The sequence below is a fragment of the Eretmochelys imbricata genome, chromosome 7 (assembly GCF_965152235.1).
Source record: "Eretmochelys imbricata isolate rEreImb1 chromosome 7, rEreImb1.hap1, whole genome shotgun sequence".
Taxonomy (NCBI): Eukaryota; Metazoa; Chordata; order Testudines; family Cheloniidae; genus Eretmochelys; species Eretmochelys imbricata.
The window spans coordinates 62,522,988-62,542,522 of record NC_135578.1 but is presented as its reverse complement, the minus strand read 5'-3'; the positions used below and the strand labels follow the sequence as shown (position 1 = coordinate 62,542,522).

General features: G+C 44.6%; 2 protein-coding genes across 2 annotated transcripts; both read left to right on the top strand.

Moving 5' to 3' along the window:
* Window positions 1–501: 501 nt before the first annotated feature.
* Window positions 502–3,868, top strand: LOC144267658 (dual specificity protein phosphatase 13A-like). Its single transcript, XM_077821805.1, is given in 3 exon segments — window positions 502–866; window positions 1,203–1,420; window positions 3,669–3,868. Coding segments are annotated over 3 exon segments (783 nt in total).
* A 7,466-nt stretch (window positions 3,869–11,334) lies between these two features.
* On the top strand, window positions 11,335–19,242 carry LOC144268180 (dual specificity protein phosphatase 26-like). Its single transcript, XM_077822832.1, has 3 exons — window positions 11,335–11,483; window positions 16,523–16,740; window positions 19,031–19,242. Exons 1-3 carry the CDS (start codon window positions 11,335–11,337, stop codon window positions 19,240–19,242), a joined length of 579 nt encoding a protein of 192 aa, XP_077678958.1.
* Window positions 19,243–19,535: the final 293 nt, after the last annotated feature.

Genomic DNA, 19,535 nt, shown 5'->3' with positions numbered 1-19,535 from the left:
GAGAGGGTTTGTGGCTGCTGAGAGCATAGCAGGTTAAGAATCATGCTAACAGTGATCTTCCAGACTCACCTGACCTCGACCTCTGATCTGCCATCCCAATACAACCCATTTACCCCTGCTGTCAATGCCTGACAAGTAAGTCTTTTAGGCTGACAACCCAGCAGGGGAAGGTGGGTTGTATCAGAAGTTGAACTCTGGTATGGAAAAAAATGTCACTGTGTCCAGAGAGGGGCTGAACAAGAAGCTAGGGATGGTGGGGAGAATGAGACCAGCAGCCCACTGGGAGGAAGGGGTTTCTGGCACCTGACAGGGGCCTCATTCTGTTGTGAGAGAGGAGAACAAGACAGCCGGGAGGGAAGTGGTGCTCCAGATGGGAAGATCAGACAAATCACCAAAGACAAATATACTCTTCTTTAGCTCACTGTGGCTTAAAATATGTTCCCTACTTTAAATGATAATTGCACTGATTAGCCTTTGCTTTTTTGTGCTGTTGATCATTTAATGGCTGTCTCAGACGATAGGGCTACTGCGTTTCTTTTACAGTATGTTAAACGGGATATTACCATGCTGCTGATCAGCACCTGTTGCCACTAGTCTCCACGAATGAAAAATGACAGCTGGGAATGTTGGCAAAATTCAAGTAAACAAGGCAGCATTGGTTCAATTTCTCAGATTTCCGAGAGCAAAGTTTCTGTCTTAATGACAATGGCTGAAGGGGATGTGTTGCTCGCAAAGGACCCTATAGGTTCTGAGACATGTACAGCTGAAGTCCCTACAATTAAAGACATAGAGCAGCTTTTGAATACTGGGCAATCTTCTTGTAACCACACTGATGAAGTATGGCCTAACCTCTTCTTAGGAGACCTGTAAGTATAACTTTATGGACTGGTTTGGTAGAATTTAAGAACACTACAGTACTTTTTACCTCTTTCAGACTGCTACAATTCTGGTGCTCCTGTTTATTGTGAGCATGGCTTATGAATATTGCACTGAGGCAGTTCTTGGTTGTGTTATTTGATGAAGGTTTGAACAGTGCAGTCCTTGAAATGTATTCTGGATAAAATTATGATTGGGTAGTTGTTTGTTGTGTAGTCAGGAGAAACAATGCCTTAATTTCTGCCCTAGAAAATGCAACCACAAAAGATTTCTGGCTTTGTAAATATCTCTGCAAATTTACTTGTTTATGTTTGTCTTTTCCTTAGAGTTACAGCTCACAACAGATTTGGTTTATGGAAGATGGGCATTACCCATGTTTTAAATGCTGCCCATGGCACAATGTTATGCCAAAGAGGCCAAGACTTTTATGGCACTACCATTGATTACTATGGCGTACCAGCCTATGACCTTCCAGACTTCGACATAAGCCAATACTTTTTCTCTGCAGCAGAGTTTATACATAAAGCCTTGAACACACCAGGAGGTATGAAATCATTGCCATTCAGTTTGCTTTTAGATTACATGCTATTCTGCCTGGTTGGTCCCACAAGTTTGGTCAACTCAACCACATGTGGAGGGTGATACCCACTAACTCATGGTCACCTGCTCACTCTCTGGAGCACTCACTACCCACTCTTTGGAGCGTGAGTGCAACCTGTGCTTAGCACCTCTTCCTTCCCAGCCCCAGTATCTCAAAAGAATCAAGGGAGGATGCAGAGAAGTGGAGGGGAGAAAAAAAGACCAAACTTACAGTTGGAAGAGCAAGGAGAGATTGGGATAGAAAAGAAAGGAGAGAAAAATCAAGGTGAAAATAGCTGGGAAGAAAAGATGAATCTAGAAGAGGAAAAATGAATATTTAAAATGTATATGAATTACTGACACCATGAATCCTGATGAGAGCAAAGAAGCAATGCTACAGGATATAGAAAGAACATATGAGGGTAGGACAAGAAAGAGGAAAAGAGGGGGAAAGTATAAGGATGCATAGCTAAACGACATTTAGAAAGGTAGCCCTGTTTTAAATCTATTATTCTGTAATGTGATTTCATAGAATCCTAGGACAGGAAGGACCTTGAGAGGTCATCTAGTTCAGTCCCCTGCACTCATGGCAGGACTAAATATTGTCTGGACCATCCCTGACTGGTGTTTTGGCCTGATGTATTCATTTTCTGTATGAAAAGCTCATAGACGTGGTCCAAGAGGGATAAGAACAGCCATAGTGGGTCAGACCAATGGTCCATCTATCCCAATATCCTGGCTTCAGACAGTGGCAAATGCCAGGTTCTTCAGAGGGAATGAACAGAACAGGCAATCATAGAGCGATCTATTCCCTGTTGTCCACTCCCAGCTTGTGGCAGTCAGAGGCTAGGGACACCCAGACCATGGGGTTGCATCCCTGACTATCTTGGCTAATAGCCATTGATGGATTTATCCTCTATGAACTTATCTAGTTCTTTTTTTAATCTGGTTATAGTTTTGGCCTTCACAACATCCCCTGACAATAAGTTCCACAGGTTGATTGTGCATTGTGTGCCGCCCCTGTGTTTTGCTTATTTATTTTTACTAGTCATGCTTGCATTCATGACTTAGCTGGTCTGTTGTCTCAGTGTGCTGTTATATATTGTAAAAATGCATTTTTAAATCAACACAAATGTGTAAAAAGACAGACAGCCTTATCCGATAGCCCTTACTCCTGTGAGAACTCTCATTCATTGCTAAGAAATTCTCCAGCATGACTAAGGGCTGCAGGATTGGGCCATGAAGGATAACACTCCACACTACAGAAACTTTCAATGCATTGTACAAAATCTAGTGAATAACCTCTTTGTACAGTGCCTAGAATAAATGGGCTGGGTCCCTAGGCACTACCGCAACAGAATAACAATTAACAACGGCCCACAAAGGGAAGATCCTCAGCTGGTGGCAATAAACCTCTTATTTATCTTATAGTTTAATTTGTGTTTTCTCCACCCATCCAGGCCCAATCCTACTACCCTTATTTATAGGGGTAGCCACCATTGATTTCAAGTAAGCATGGCCTACATTCTTTGTTCCTAGATGTATATATTTACATTTAGCCATAATAAAATGCATGCTGTTTGCTTAAGTCCCAATTTACCAAGCGATCAAGATCGCTCTAAATCAGTGACCTGTCCTCTTCATTATTTACTACTCCAATTTTTGTGTAATCTGCAAACTTTATCAGTGATGATTTTATGTTTTCTTCCAGGTCATGGATAAAAAATGTTAAATAGCAATATGGCAAACAACAGATGCCTGTGGGACCCCACTGAAAACACACCCACACAGTGACAATTCCCCACTTACAATTACATTTTGAGAGCTAGCAGAAGCCAGTTTTAATCCATTTAATGGGTGCCAGGTTAATTTTATATCATTCTTGGGTTTTTTTAAATCAAAATGCCATGTGATACCAAGTCAAACACCTTGCAGAAATCTAAGTATATTACATCAACACTGTTACCTTTATCAACCAAACTTGTAATCTTATCAAAAAGAGATATCAAGTATGAATAAGTATTACTTTTGTGAGCAGGACTCCAGATTATTAGCAGTTCATATGATGTATATACCAGGGTTAAAAATCAAACTTGTTAACCTAACTACTCTGTTCAGAGCCTCGGGGATTTTTTCTCCCCTTTAATTTAAACTTAATCTGACATATTGCTGATCTTCCATGGCCATAACTTGCTTTCATTTTCTCTTACCAGCTAAAATTTTGGTGCACTGTGCGGTTGGAATAAGCAGGTCAGCTTCTTTGGTGTTGGCATACCTCATGATAAATCATCACCTCCCGTTAGTCAAAGCCATCAAAGCAGTGAAGGAACATCGATGGATTTCACCCAATCGAGGGTTTCTGAAACAGCTGCAAAATTTGGACATTCAGCTACGACAAACAAGAGGCTGTTGATCAGTGAATAGATCCAAAATATCTTTAAGTCACTTTTTAAATGTCTAGGAATGTTCTCATGAAGATTTGGTGTTCAGAATCATTGCACTTATTAAATGTATCTACTAGCAATACACATTGACAACAAATAAAACTACATACCAGAAACCAAACTAATAATAATAAATAATAATTTAAGTGATTTTTTGGGGATACCTCAGGCCCTCTAAGAAGAGCACAGCTCTTTCTATCTTATGCCTCATCTACACTAGGAGCACAACTGAGTCATCATATATCTGTCCCCAGTGTGGTTACAATATGGTTCCATTGTGTAGTCTAGATGGGCTGGGCTGTCCTTGAGCTGTGCTAATGCCTTGGACATGCCCAAGGATTTTATTTCCTTGTGCAATATAGTTGTGATCCCATCTACATTAAAAACTGGGAGTGTGTTGTAACCTGGTCCCTTGACTTGGCTACAACTGCAGTGTATATGGCTCCATGGCTACAGTTGTCTCATTGTGCTTCCCAGTTTCAGTGACAATGGAAGCTTCTCAGAAGTCCACCCAATACATGCATGTAAATTTCAGTAACATTCAGCATTCACTATTGCTCTTGCAAGATACTTGATTGCCTCAAGTGAACTATCAGCAGAACAAACAGCATCAGTGAGAGCTTTCCCCACACTGTCTCACCAACTTCCTGAAATTGTCCTAAGACTACCATCTCATGCAGGCAACTAAATAGCTGTCCGAGTGACGACTTGGGCATAGCCAGCTTGGTGGCTCTTCCAGCAAACCCTTGTGTATACAGTTTGAGGAGAATAGCATGCAGGAAATTATATCTTTCAATAGGTGTTATATCTTCAGAATGCTTTGCAAGCATTAACTCATTAATCCTCACGCCCATTTTAAAGATGGGAAAACTGAGGTAGTGAGTGTGATGGGGTGCTCACTCTGAAGGGGTTAGGGTTAATGGAGGTAGTGAGTGTGATGGGGTGTTCACTCTGAAGGGGCTAATGGGGGTTAATGGAGACCAGAAGGGCCAATTAACCTATTAGGCTGAAGGCTGAGAGGAAAGTCCTAATTAGGGGAAGCTCCCCTGTGTGGGAAAAGGCGAGGCTTCTATAAAGCCAGGGAGCGGATAGCAGGAAGGAGGTTGCAGTGAGGTAGTCTACAGTCATTCCCTGAGAGAAGAGAGGTGTGTTTGGGAGCTATAGAGACAAGTAGCCCACAGTTACTCCCTGGGAGGAGAGAGTAGAAAGGCCAGCAAACCCCAGCGAGAGAGGAGTGCTGGGGTAGGAAGTAGCCCAGGGAGTAAGCAGCAAGGTTGAGGACTGTACAGACCTTGGCAGCATGTTGTAGGGTCCCTGGGCTGGAACCCAGACTAGAGGGCAGGCCCAAGCTCCGCAATCTGCCACTGGGGAAGTGGCACTGGTGGGGCAGTGAACTGGAAGACTGCCTGGGTCACTGTGGGAGTGACTGACTTTGAAGGACTACACCCTGAAAAGGGGGCGCATTGAATGACCTGGCCAGAAGGCCAAGTCATGAAGAGGATGGTGTGGTTCCTGGAGCAAGAGAGGTGCTGCGGACCAGAGAGAGAGACAGAGTGATGATATGCAACCATAGGAAGGGGCATAGACCTTGCGAGCTAATCGACAGGGTGGCCAGGCAGAGGCGCCAGCCTAGCAATGAGTGGAGCATCCCATAAGTTTAAGCTACTTGCCCAATTTAACCAGAACTCAGAAGTTTCCAACTCCCCCTCCTGTGTTAATACCATTGATCCACACAGCTCTAGAAGCACTGATGATGAGTATACTTGATGTTAGCATTTCCCTTTTCCCTTCCTCCCCACCCCTTCCCAGGCCCTTCTTAGCTGCTGCTCCCCTCCACCAACAAAAACAGACCACGGCCCACTCAGGCATGCACCTCTCCCCCCTTGCTAGAACACATTCCCCACAATTTGACACCTAATTTCACTTCGGTTCTTTCCTGATCTCCAGCTTGAGCCCCGAGCACAGGCCACCTCCCTCTCTCTGGTTCTTTATCCAAGGGTCAGGACTGGAACTGGTAGCAGGGAAGGGGCGTAAGGTTAAGACTCTTTGCTGAAACGAATTCTTGTCTTGCTTCCCAGCTGCTTGAGACCATTCCTGGGCGTGCTCCCAAGCGTCCATGGCACCTTAACCCTAGCGCCTTGTCTATGTGCGAAGCTTCAGTGATTCAACTTTAAATCAGTTTAAAAACCAATTTCGTTAAACTGGAAGAAAGAGACTCAGTTTGATTTAAACCTGGTTACAACAATGTAGCCTAATACGGAACTAAGTTCATTTAAATAATTAGTTAAGATAAACTGATACAAACCAGGTTTAAATCAAAGTAAATGTGTTCATATTACATTCGATACAATTGGTTTAAAAAAAATCACACTTTTAGCTACAAACTATACCACTTTTAATATAAAGGTATTCAAATTTGGCATTACCGATCTATCTGGAAATTAGCCAGTTACCTTCTGGTGAACTGTGAAACAAAGCTAAATCTGCTTTTGTCCTTTGTTTCTTCAGAGTGATTTATTGACTAAATGACCTTATAATAACTTTCCCCCGCCAGATTAAGTAAACACGTTTCTCCTTGTTTTTTTCCATTTGAAATATCAGGACTGATCCGTTCCCTGTTTTTGCTGCAGGCGATTTACAAAGTCTTTGGTGCATTCTGCTATTCACACCTCCATATTCTGAACTGTGGAGTAGTGTAGACAGAGCCGGCTTGGATTCTGATTCAACCCAGCACTACGCATATGCTTAAACCCAGGCCTTGTTTCAACATGAGCTCAATTGCTTTGTTGAATCGGGGTGTGACCACAGATCACAGCTTTGTGACATGACTATTCAGGTTCTCCAAAATCTTGCCAAAGAGCTCCATGGAATAGAAGGGGGGACATTCTAAAGTTAAAAAAAAATAGAAGTGGAAAATGTTTTGAAAAGCAGCAACTGCCTTAAGCCAACTTTTATACATCACAAAGGAGCGGGGGAAATTTGTTTGCTTTGAAGTTCTCCATTTGGGTTAATGGGGATTTGTATGAGTCAGTGTTTCATCATAATTTATCACTCATTCACATTACAATAGAATTCAGGCTTTAAGAATCTGGAAGAGAAGGCATCAAAAATATAAAATATATGTGAAGGGAATAGTGTATCTTAATGGTTTTCGGCTGGACAAAATTACTCACATGAGTGAGATTAATGGAATTCCCTGTCAGGATAATGCTTTGCATGCTCCCTAACATCTGTCCCATGAAGTCACAGCTGCAGAAGCTGTTCCTGTTATAAATTAATATTTACTGTCCTGGCGAGTACTGTTTCCTGAGTAGTGTAGATGAGAGAAGTACAAAGTGAAGTTGAGCTGGACTGGCATCCATACCAGAAATAACACAATGATGTTCTCCTGCCAGAAGAGCTGGTCAGTTAGAAATCATTATTTTTATGTGCAGAGTCAGCATTTTCTGCATTTACTATTTGCTCATAAAGGGCCCCATACTTACTGACACTGAGTATTACCTTACCCCAGGAGTAGCTTTATTTATTGTAATGGCACTTCTGGTGGAATAAGGCACCACTCTACATGAGTAAGGGTGATAGAATCAGACCCATATTATTTTAAGGAGAGAAAACACCTTGCTGCAACCTACCGGAAGAGAACAAACTTCCTCACTACCAGTCATGAATACTCAAGGGCCAGGAGGTGATACTACATTACTAGTTTACACTCACCATTTTCCTCTAATAACTGGAAGACCTGTTATTGCAAGTGACTGAATTTTGCAAATTAGCAGGCAAATGAACAAGACCATATATACCAAGTATACTGCACCACAGCTTGTACTTTGTTCATACTGGGTACCGTTTTTAAAAGAATGTATACCTTCAAATCAGCGGCACTGCTATGGGTACCCGCAGGGCCCTACAGTATGCCAACATTTTTATGGCTGACTTAGAACAACACTTCCTCAGCTCTTGTCCCCTAAGGCCCCTACTCTACTTGCGCTATGCTACACCTTCATCATCTGGACCCATGGAAAAGAAGCCTTTGAGGAACTCCACCATGATTTCAACAATTTCCATCCCACCATCAACCTCAGCCTGGACCAGTCCACACAAGAGATCCACTTCCTGGACACTACGGTGCTAATAAGCGATGGTCACATAAACACCACCCTATACCGGAAACCTACTGACCGCTATATACTTACCTACATGCCTCCAGCTTTCACCCAGACCACACCACACGATCCATTGTCTACAGCCAAGCTCTACGATACAACCGCATTTGCTCCAACCCCTCAGACAGAGACAAACACCTACACGATCTCTATCAAGCGTTCTTACAACTGCAATACCCACCTGCTGAAGTCAAGAAACAGATTGACAGAGCCAGAAGAGTACCCAGAAGTTACCTACTACAGGACAGGCCCAACAAAGAAAATAACAGAACGCCACTAGCCATCACCTTCAGCCCCCAACTAAAACCTCTCCAATGCATCATCAAGGATCTACAACCTATCCTGAAGGATGACCCGTCCCTCTCACAGATCTTGGGAGACAGGCCAGTCCTTGCTTACAGACAGCCTCCCAACCTGAAGCAAATACTCACCAGCCACCACACACCACACAACAGAACCACTAACCCAGGAACCTATCCTTGCAACAAAGCCCGTTGCCAACTGTGTCCACATATCTATTCAGGGGACACCATCATAGGGCCTAATTACATCAGCCACACTATCAGAGGCTCATTCACCTGCGCATCTACCAATGTGATATATGCCATCACGTGCCAGCAATGCCCCTCTGCCATGTACATTGGCCAAACTGGACAGTCTCTACATAAAAGAATAAATGGACACAAATCAGACATCAAGAATTATAACATTCAAAAACCAGTCGGAGAACGCTTCAACCTCCCTGGTCACTCAATTTCAGACCTAAAAGTCACAATTCTCCAACAAAAAAACTTCAAAAACAGACTCCAACGAGAGACTGCTGAATTGGAATTAATTTGCAAACTGGACACCATTAACTGAGGCTTGAATAAAGACTGGGAGTGGATGGGTCATTACACAAAGTAAAACTATTTCCCCTTGTTTATTTCCCCTCCTACTGTTCTTGTCAACTGCTGGAAATGGCCCACCTTGATTATCACTACAAAAGGCTCCCCCCCAGCTCGGCTCTCCTGCTGATAATAGCTCACCTTTCCTGACCACTCTTGTTACAGTCTGTATGGTAACACCCATTGTTTCATGTTCTCTGTGTATATAAAATCTCCCCACTATATTTTCCACTGCATGCATCCGATGAAGTGAGCTGTAGCTCACGAAAGCTTATGCTCTAATAAATTTGTTAGTCTCTAAGGTTCCACAAGTACTCCTTTTCTTTTTACAGATACAGACTAACACGGCTGCTACTCTGAAACCTAAATGATTGGGGAGCTCTTAAGTCAGTTAAGAACATTTTGAAAAGTTCCTAGGTACCTACTGGGGTTTTCAAAAGCACTTAACTCCCATTGATTTCAATGGGAGTTAGGTGTCCAGGTGCTTTTGAAAATCTTGGTAGGTGCCTATTTGCATCTTTAGGTACCTAAATATCTCTAAAAACCTGACCCTTAGGCACTTCTGATAATTTTATACACAAGACCCAATCCTATGAGGTGCTGACAGTCTCCTCTCCACTAATGTTAATGGACACACAGCACTCCCTGCCCCAGCACTTAGAGTCACAGAGTTTAAGGCCAGAAGGGCCCACCAGATCATCCAACCTGAGCTCATGTATATCACAGGCTACCCGCACACTAAATCCAATAACCAAAATGATATCAAAGTGTTACAGCCCACTGGAGATTAAACTGTTATATGCACAGACAAAGAATAGGAGGGACCAATCTGAGCCGGGGGGAAATTCCTTCCCAACCCCACATATGATGATCAGTTAGACCCTGAGCATATGAGCAAGAAATAGCCAGTTAAGCACCCAAGAGAAATAATGCTTGGTGCCATCTCCGAGCTCTGACCCTCCCTGTCCAATGTCCCATCTCCAGCCATGGCCATCTCTGCAGCTTCAGAGGAAAAAGATCAAAAAACAAAAATCCAACATGGGGAATCAGGAGTGTATGGAAAATCCCTTCCTGACTCCCGCAGGTGACCAGGTGATACCCTGAAGCATGAGCTTTAAGACCTAAACCATAAGGGACCTCCAGGACTGCTGAGTGCTGCTGCCACCATCAAAAGCAATCCTGTCATACAAACCCACTCATGTTCTCTGCCCAGCCCTGCCCCAATCTGTTCTTTCTTTCCTTATTTCCTTTCTTTTATTTATGTACCCACTTCTTACTGCCCCAGGGTGTGCTTGGAGAGAAGAATCCAAAGCATACATTTATCAGCTGAGCCCCTCCCACAGGTAGGGCTATGCTAGAGGGAACAGTCAGATCCTACATAAAGAGTATATACAGGGAAATTCTCATAACCCCACACAAAACTCTAATAAACAGTCCCCGTATGGTTGCCCTGTTGACGGGGACCCTGGCTATATAGGATCCCACAATGAAGGAGGTTAGGTTGGCTCCTGCATTAGACAAGAGCTGGTGAGATGCAGGCTGCTTTCCTTGTGCTGGCCAAAACATTTTTCCCATTGTATACAATGGTTAAGTTCAGGACTGGCTAGAGACCCATGGTCTTTAGGGACTTTGGAAGTTCCTGGAAGGAGGCATGGCTGATCTCAGTTATCATGATGGGAGCAAGCTGTGCTTTGTTAAACTTTACCAGCCATGAGAGACAGGGAGTCAGAAACACAGGTAATGGGCTGGAAGTTCCTCTGAGTTTCCTGGGTTTCCATTTGGGTAATGAGATGGGGTGGGTCTCATTCCTGGTTTTGGTTACTTCAGTTTCAGCAAAGCTCATTGTAATCATTAATTATTATTTTGTTGTTAGTGATATAGAAACTTGTAAGCATAGTGGGGACTAGTCCTTAATTGTATTTAGCCTAGATAGAGTCATGTAAATCTGCAGTGGAAGCTTATTGAACTTTGTTTATTTTGGACCTTTCTCTAAAACGAACGGTCTCCCTGTTTTTAGTTGACTACCACTAATACTAGAACAGTGCTGGAGTAGAATGACAGTTCTTCTGCAGAGAGCTCAGGCTGCTCCTCTGAGCTGCAGTAACATCGTTTAATTCGGGCATGCAGTGCGATATTGTGATTAAACCTTGTTTATTGCATAATTTTGTGCTGTCAGTTAAAGTTTCCATTTCAGCCATGACATGGTGCCAAGTGAATCAGAGGGGCTGGAATAAGGCATGCCATATTTAAAGAGATCCAGCTGCTTGGAAACCTCAAGTGTCAGCAAAGAAAACATAGTTCAGCAGGAGCTCCACTATCAATTCCTCAGCAACCGTACCTGACCGGGTCTCAGATTAGTTATGTTTTGATTTAGCTTAAGGGTCAATGTCTGAAGATGGTCAGAACCTTCCGAACCATCAGCGTTTCCCATCCGCCACTCCTTCTGTCAAAGAGCTGGAGCGTGTTTTGGACAGCTGCAGGATGGAATTAAATCATGTGGATGAAGTGTGGCCTAACCTGTATATAGGTGATATGTAAGTGTTATTTGAAACTGAGCCATTCTTTATGATTATCCATGTAAACTGTCTCACTATTTTACTTGGTGATATCTGTTAAACGACTAAGAGTCTTAAAATTGACTTTTAGATTAGAACTGGAGTGTGCATTACACACTAAAGAAAGTACTTACCATACCAAGGAATACAGTTAGGAAAGAATTTCCGTGTGCAATATGTTTCTCTATTATTTTACATTTAATTATTACAATTCTTTTATTAATGGATTTTACAAATGCGCCAAACAGTACATTCTCAAGTTGTGCACATAACTGAGGCACAGAGCTCTCTAAATTTGGTATAGAATATTTCTCATTTCATGAGTCATGTTTGGTTTTTCACGAGATTTCCATGAAATGGATATTTTCACATCAAAAAAACATAACATTTTAAAATTTGTTTTTAGAGCAAACTGATCTTCAGCTGGAGTTTTTTGCTCACTAATATAACCATTTTTAAATTAAACTGGAGCCATTACTTTTGGTTAATAAGTCTGTGATGAAGCAGAGAAACTGCCTGCCAGCACGGCAGGGATTAAGGATGGCCTTTGGGCCCAGCTAAGCCTACTCTGTTATACCTGCAGCCAATGCCAGGCCTGGAGGGGGTAGAAAAGGAGAGAGCCTGGCTCAATTCAGGGCTGACTGGTGAAGAAGCAGGAGCTAGCTACAGCCCCACCTGAAAGGAATGATCACTAGCCTGCAGGCCAAGTCAGCCACTATGGAGCATGTTCTGTCTCTCAGCCAAGGGAGATTGCAGAGAAGAGCTAGGAGCCTCCAGTAACTGGGTGACTGCACCCCAGAGACATTGTGGGGTTTGGCTTTACCAAACTTACGGCTGCCCCACCTGAAGGAGCCTGGGACCGCATCAGGATGCGGCCCAAGATCCACGAGAGGGTGCCTAGGGAGGCAAGCCATCCCAACAAATTGAACTATATGAGCCATGCCCCAAACTAAAGAGACACTGGTAGGAAGTAGCCTAAGATTGCCAACTTTCTAATTGCACAAAACCGAACACCCTAGCCATGTCCCTTCCCTGAGGCCCCACCCCTTCCCTGAGGCCCCGCACACTACATTCCCCCTCCCTCAGTGGCTCAGTTGCTGTTCCCCACCCTCACTCACTTTCACTGGGCTTGGGCAAGGAGTTGAGGTGCAGGAGGGGGTGAGAGCTCTAACTGGGAATACAGGCTCCAGGGTGGGGCCAGAAATGAGGGGCTCAGGGTGTGGGAGGGGGCTCTGGCTGGGGGCATGGGCTCTGGGGATGAGGGGCTTGGGGTCCAGGACGGGGCTCCAGGCTGAAGCCGAGGGATACGGAATGTGGGAGGAGGCTGAGGGTTGAGGCAGGGCGTTGGGAGGGGATATGGGCTCTCAGCTGGGGGTGCGGGCTCTGGGATGGGGCCAGGGATGAGGGATTTGGGGTGCAGGAGGTGGTTACAAACTGGGGGGTAGGGCCGAGGGATCTGGAGTACAGGACGGGGCTGTGGGTTGAGGCAGGGAGTTGGGGTGCAGGCTCTGAGATGGGGATGAGGGGTTTGGGGTGTAGGAGGGGGCTCCGGGTTGGGGGGGGCTCAGGGTTGGGGCAGGAGGTTGGAGTGCAGGGGGGTGAGGGTTCTGGCTGGGGGTGCAGGCTCTGGGGTGGGGCCAGGGATGAGGGGTTTGGGATGCAGGACAGGGCTCTGGGTTTGGGGGGGCTCAGGGTTAGGGCGTGGGCTTACCTCGGGCGGCTCCTGGTCAGCAGTGCAGCAGGGCTAAGGCCTGCCTGTCCTGGCTCCGCACTGTGTCCCAGCAGCAGGTCCAGCTCCTAGGCGGGGGTTCCAAGGAGGCTCCGCGTGCTGCTCTCACCCACAGGCATCGCCCCCCCAGCTCCCATTGGCCGCAGTTCCTGGCCAATGGGAGTGCAGAGCTGGTGCTCGGGGTGGGGGCAGCGTGCAGAGCCCCATGGGCCCCCCCGCCTAGGAACTGGGCCTGCTGGCTGCTTCCGGGGCACAGCGCAGTGGCAGGACAGGTAGTGACTAACCCACCTTAGACTCTCAGCACCGTCGACCAGACTTTTAATGGCCTGGTCGGCAGTGCTGACTGGAGCCACCAGGGTCCGAAAACCGGACACCTGGCAACCCTAAAGTAGGCCAGGGGAGTGGATTTAGACTCCCTCCTTGGAATGCCCCCTGTTCAGGAGTCAACTCACACAGGGCCCTCGGCTGGGACCTGATTAAGTGGGAGGGTCTGGGACACCTACCGCCCACTGTCTGAAAGACTGAGGCATCTTGACCAAGGAAACAAAGGGTTGGAAGTTGGACACACCAATCATTAGGCCATCTGGACCTCCAAGCACCCTTAATACAAAGTTATTTTTGGAATATTTTTGCTCTATTTTGGAGCTGTGGTAGCTATCCCATTCTTAGACCTTGACTCAGCAAAGCACTTAAGCACATGCTTAACTTTAGGTATGCTCTTAAATACAATTGAAGTCAGTAAGATGTAAGAATGTGCTTAAAGTTATACATGTGCTTAATGGCTTTGCTGAATCAAGGCCTTAAGAGAGATGAAATTTTTCTTATAAGCCCAATTTAACTCTGTCCTACAGCTCTCCCAGAAGACTCTAACCTTCCTAACACTTTCTGTGCTGCTTCTCAACTCTTCCCGAATTGTAAAATTTCTTATCTTATTTAAATACACACACTGACTTCTTTTCATGATGGCTTTAAAGTAACTGTACAATCTGCACTGTTGGCCGCAGAAATCCAGAAAAGGAAACATACGTGTTTACTGCTTATTAAGTATTTAAGTATGTGCTTAACTTCATGCTTAGTCCCAGTGGGCCTACTCCCATGCTTAATATTTGCTAGATCAAGGCATTTAAGTTTCAAAGGTGGATAAATTAGGCCCTAACCAGAAAGCCCTTTGCATGCAGAACTCCCACTGGAGTTGATAAACATTCCATGCTTGGAGGGCTTCCTGATCTGGAATCGTAATAGAGAAGTGTCATTAGGGACTGAACAACTGGGAGACAAGGATATCATTCCAGCCCTACAGAGGTCACCTGCACAAAGCCCTTTGACATGAATTTTGTGCAGGGTGGCTAGGATTTCACCCTGTATTTGCTTCTTTCTGATGCATAAAGAAACATTAATTTTGCCAACTGTGCAAGTCTAGAACCCTGTTTTTATATCGAACAGGTCCCCCTGCACCATCAACAGGCTTAAATATTTGGAGATAATAATCATAATTACCATAAGAGAAGGAAGGAGCTACTACTGATTCTTTAGCCACATTTCCCTGTGATTATATTTTGAAAACTGGAAGTCTTAGCAATAAACAAACAGAGCATAAAATAATGAGCAAGCATGTGGTGGGGAAACAAGAACATATGTTTTAAAAATTGAAACAATACTTTACATTTCAAATTCTGCAAGTGCAAATCATGAGTTCTAATCTGCTTTCCAAACCTGTTGGATTTGAGGTTAGTGACCCTGCAATGGTGTAACGGAGGCCTTGTCATGCTGGCAACATGCCACAATTGATGGCTATCTTCATTGCATTTTTATTTTAAAATGCATTTATTTTGTTGAAGGGTTTAATAATGTCAGGGGAAATCTGTATTCTTTCAAAAGCATTTTTTAAAAATCCCTGGTTTCCATTCACAGTTGAGAACAGTGTCTGTGTATGCTCTGCAAAGATTCAATGGCCGAAAGGGCTGAGCAGCTAAACAAGGCAGCAGATCTTGAATATTGAAGAAGAGCACAGAATTATTTAAAAATTGAAATTAGTAAAAAGAAAAACTAAAGGGTTTAACTGGAATTTATCAAGAACTGCAGACAGGATTTTCCCCCTCTGTTGAAATCCGTGGGACCATTTGCACAAGCATCAACTACTGGAGGGGAAGGGAAAGAAATAGGGGGTGGAATCAATAGAAGTCTTTCCATTGAGTTCAATAGGCTTTGGATCAGGCCCTTTCTGAGCAAGCCTGTGTCAGTGGAGATTAATTAGCATCAGAACTGTGCCATACGGTACAGTAGTCCGTAGCGCTATCATAGATTTAGTTTTGATGGCCTGTTTCCTGAGAATTAGCCCTGTATAATCACTTCAGGAGGCTGCTCGGCAAGCAGAAATGAATGAACAATCTAGAGTTAAGACTATATTTTGCTAATAAAGCCTTTTTTCATCTTGGAAGCTAGCTACCAAATTTCTTATCTCATACTGTGCAAACAACCCTAACCTCTCTCCTTTAAAGCAAAATACTAATGACTGCCTGCTGTATGCTGCCGTTCATCACAGAGGATCCTAAGTGCTCAACAAACTGACTATTACATTGATGTACATGCATCACCCATAATTAAATGCAGTGCCCTTTGGGGTGGAAAGTAAAAGCCTTTGAACAGTGCAAAGGAATGCTGCACAACAGTTCAGGGCAAAACACAAAGAATGCCCTTCACAAATGAATCTAGCTGCTGAATTTTAAGCAGGCAGAATGTAATTAACCATTGGAATTTAGTCAGGTTCTGTGGGCTAACACTCCTAGTCCTGCAAAAATGCATTCCGAAATTATTACAGATCGAGTCAGAATGGCTGCAGACGAAATGAAAAGCTTGACTATGTCCTTTCAATCTTGGGAGATGCTGAACCCATTGTCATGCGCTCAGGGCCAACAAAACCCCTCTACTTCAGTGGGACTGGAGGCAGCTTTGCATCTCTCAGGATCGGGCTTTTAATTCTCATTAAAACTCATAGGGACTTTCACACAGAGAGAGAGAAGGTTATTTTCATAGAGATGAAATCTCTTTCCATATTTACATACAATTGCATATTTTCTATGTGCAGCTCCTATGTGATCATCAGACTAGAAATTACAACTTTCTGTCTCATGCTTGGTGTTATGCCATGCAAACAACAGATCTCCAAGTGTAACAGGCTCTGAACTGCTCAGTGATATTCAGAGTCAATTGGGGCATCAGGGATTTGACCACATCAGACTCTTTCATTTAATACCTTTTCTTGTGACCTTTAATACCCAATTTCTCGTAGCTTGATTGCACATGACAAGGAAGAACTGAGGAAACTTGGCATCACCCATGTACTGAATGCTGCACATTCCGCATGGGAAAGTAAAGGAGACCAAGCTTTCTATGGCCAGGAAATCCATTATTGTGGAATAGCTGCAGAAGATTCAACTGATTTTAACCTGCGTGTGCATTTCTACCCTGCCTCAGAGTACATTAATAAGGCACTGAGTGCTCTGAATGGTAAGTGCCTCTCTTGAGAATACTCTGTGCTTATGTAGTACTTTTATCCCAGGACCATCAGGTGCCATACAAACATTATCCAACACCGCTGGGAGGCAGACTACCACAGCACACTCACCTCTGGAGCACCTCCAAGGGGCAGAGTGTGGTATCATAGTCCTTTTCTTGCCCCGTCCCCCCCGCCCCAGGCCAGCCTTGCTGTGTCTTGAATGGCTTGGCCTTCTGGCCAAGTCACAAAGTCTGAATGAACCCCTTCTAGGGTATTAAAGAGTCCAATAAATGGTCTATTTTGCCCTCAGTAGGGTCTTCAGCCCTGGCTCTGGACCCTTTAAATTCAGCCCTTTGTTCAAGCTCCCAAATAAGCTCCATCCCTTTCTTGGGGTTTACATCACTTTACCTGTAGCCAGTAGGGGAACCCAGGCCCCCCATTACTCTGGGTTTCCAGCCCAGGAACCCACTAAAGAGCCATCACGTATTGCTCAATCCAATTAGTTGCTACTTGTTCCCTGGGCTTCTTCCTAACTGGGCCCTTGAGCTTCACCCTTACCTCACGCTTAAGGTTCTCATGTCCTCTCTCCCCTGGAAACCCAGCTATGCACAATGCAGCCAGAACCAAAAACTCTGGGTTATCCCTCAACTTCCTGTGGCCAGAGAGGTGCACCTTTCCTCATCCCTCTGGTCCCTGCCTCGAACTGGCCTACTACAGCCCTGCAGCTCCTTTCATCTGGGCCAGCAGGGCCCTGATGGGCTGTCTCCCTTTAGAAATGGGAGGAAAATGGGACACCAAGAGGTTAAGTAACACACACAAAATCACACAGCAAGTCAGTGACAAAACTAAGCATCCAGGCTCCACATGGGCCCCCTTTTAATCACTAGACCAGAATCCCTTTTTTTGAACAGAAGGAAAAAGACCTATGGAGGATGATGTTGTAGTTTAGAGAGTGGTTAATATATAACAGCCGGGATATGATGGCACCAGTGTTCTGTGTTGATTCATCAGAATGCAAGTGCACATGAACCATTCCTTCTCTGGCTACAAAACAGCCAAGGGCAGATGTTGCAATAAGGTGATTTTGTGATACCAGCTATCACAGAGAGATGTGTCAATGAGCCATTGACAAGGTCCAGGGTCATGCTGTTTCCTTCTGTTATAAATCCATCAGGAAACAGGCCAGCACCACCAGTAATTACTGTTCACTTATGGAATGGATCACTGTACTACTTAGAGGGCTAGATTCACCCCAGCTAGCATCCACTGCACCTCCAAGAGCCAACAGTGGAGCTGCACTTCAGAGCAGATTCATCCCAAAGGAGAAGGCAGGCAGTGTTTCCCCTCCTCCCCCACCACGACCTCCCTCGAAAGGATCCACCAGGGAAGGCAGTTGTAGATTCTGACAGAGGCTTCAGTAGGGACGTGCTGAATAAACACACCTCCCTGCAACCCTAGACACACCCAATTTCCCAACCACCACAAGCTTAGTTTGGGGCCATGATAGCTCCTTCTAGGCCAGTTAAGGGAAGGTGGTTGGGGCTACTTTCTGCCAGTACTGCCTCCCCTGCCCCCGAGAGGATTTTCTGCCTCAGGGGCCATGCTCCATAGAAGATGATGTGAATCAGGAGGGAATCTACCTCAGAGATACCTAATATCTTGTGGACTCTGAAGTCTGACCCCCTCTATTTAGTAGGCATCCTCTTGCATGCTGCGAGATTGCACTAGCTATGGTGAAACACAATAGGTACTGGCCCTGTAAGGCCAGTATAAGAACCTGTGTGACCCAGTTGCATCTTGAGTGCCATACTTATTTTAACACCCATGAGAGGCACCGTATGTTGAGCACTGACCTCCAGTTATCCACAGGAAACATATGGCACAGGCAGCAGCAGCAGCCCTACAAGCTTCTCCCACAATACCCCTCCAATATTCCTCAGTGCCTTTATTGAGTGAACACCTCTGGATTTGAGAGCATTGACTAGTTTCTGTGACCCAATGAGTACTTGGCTTCTCTGCCAAGACTGCCAACAATGCCACATAATAGTGCTGCATTTTGAGCAGGAGATACCTGTCCAGAATTAACGTGCCTGAGACCCCTGACCTATTTCATATACTGGAGGATGAACAACTATCACATTAGAATGGTTTCTGGTCATTGACCCAGGATGTATTCAAAGCAGTGTCCAAGAGGTTAAAGGTAGGGTAGTCCATTATCAATATGCTGAGCAGCCCAAGACCCATTGTGACACTTCTGAGCAGACTGGAGCAGCACAATTCATCTTTGTTTCTCTTTTTCAGGAAAGATCTTAGTTCACTGTGTCCTTGGTAAAAGCAGATCCGCCACCTTGGTGCTGGCTTATCTTATGATCTACCATCACTTCTCACTGACTGATGCTGTCCAACGTATCGTCCAGCACCGCGCCGTTTCACCAAACCGTGGGTTCCTGAAACAGCTACACGACCTAGATGTTGAATTGCAAGACAAGACAAACCTGTGTGAGCTCTTATAATATGGGGGGGAAGAAAAAAGATCAATAGTGACTAAAAAATATGAAGTGTCGCAGAGTGTTAAAGGAAGCAAAAAGATTAAATGAATCTGAACCAAAATTCTAGTACCAAAGCCTACCCCTCTCCCAAATTTTGTGGACAGGGGATCTCATAATCTGAACCTGAATCTGGCTCTGAATTTCACATCTGGCTCCTCTCTCTCTCTCTCTCTCTCAAACTATCTTAACCCTAACCTTGATCTGAATAATCCTGATATTTGGGAAGGTCAAAATCTAGATCCCAATTTGTGGTTTGG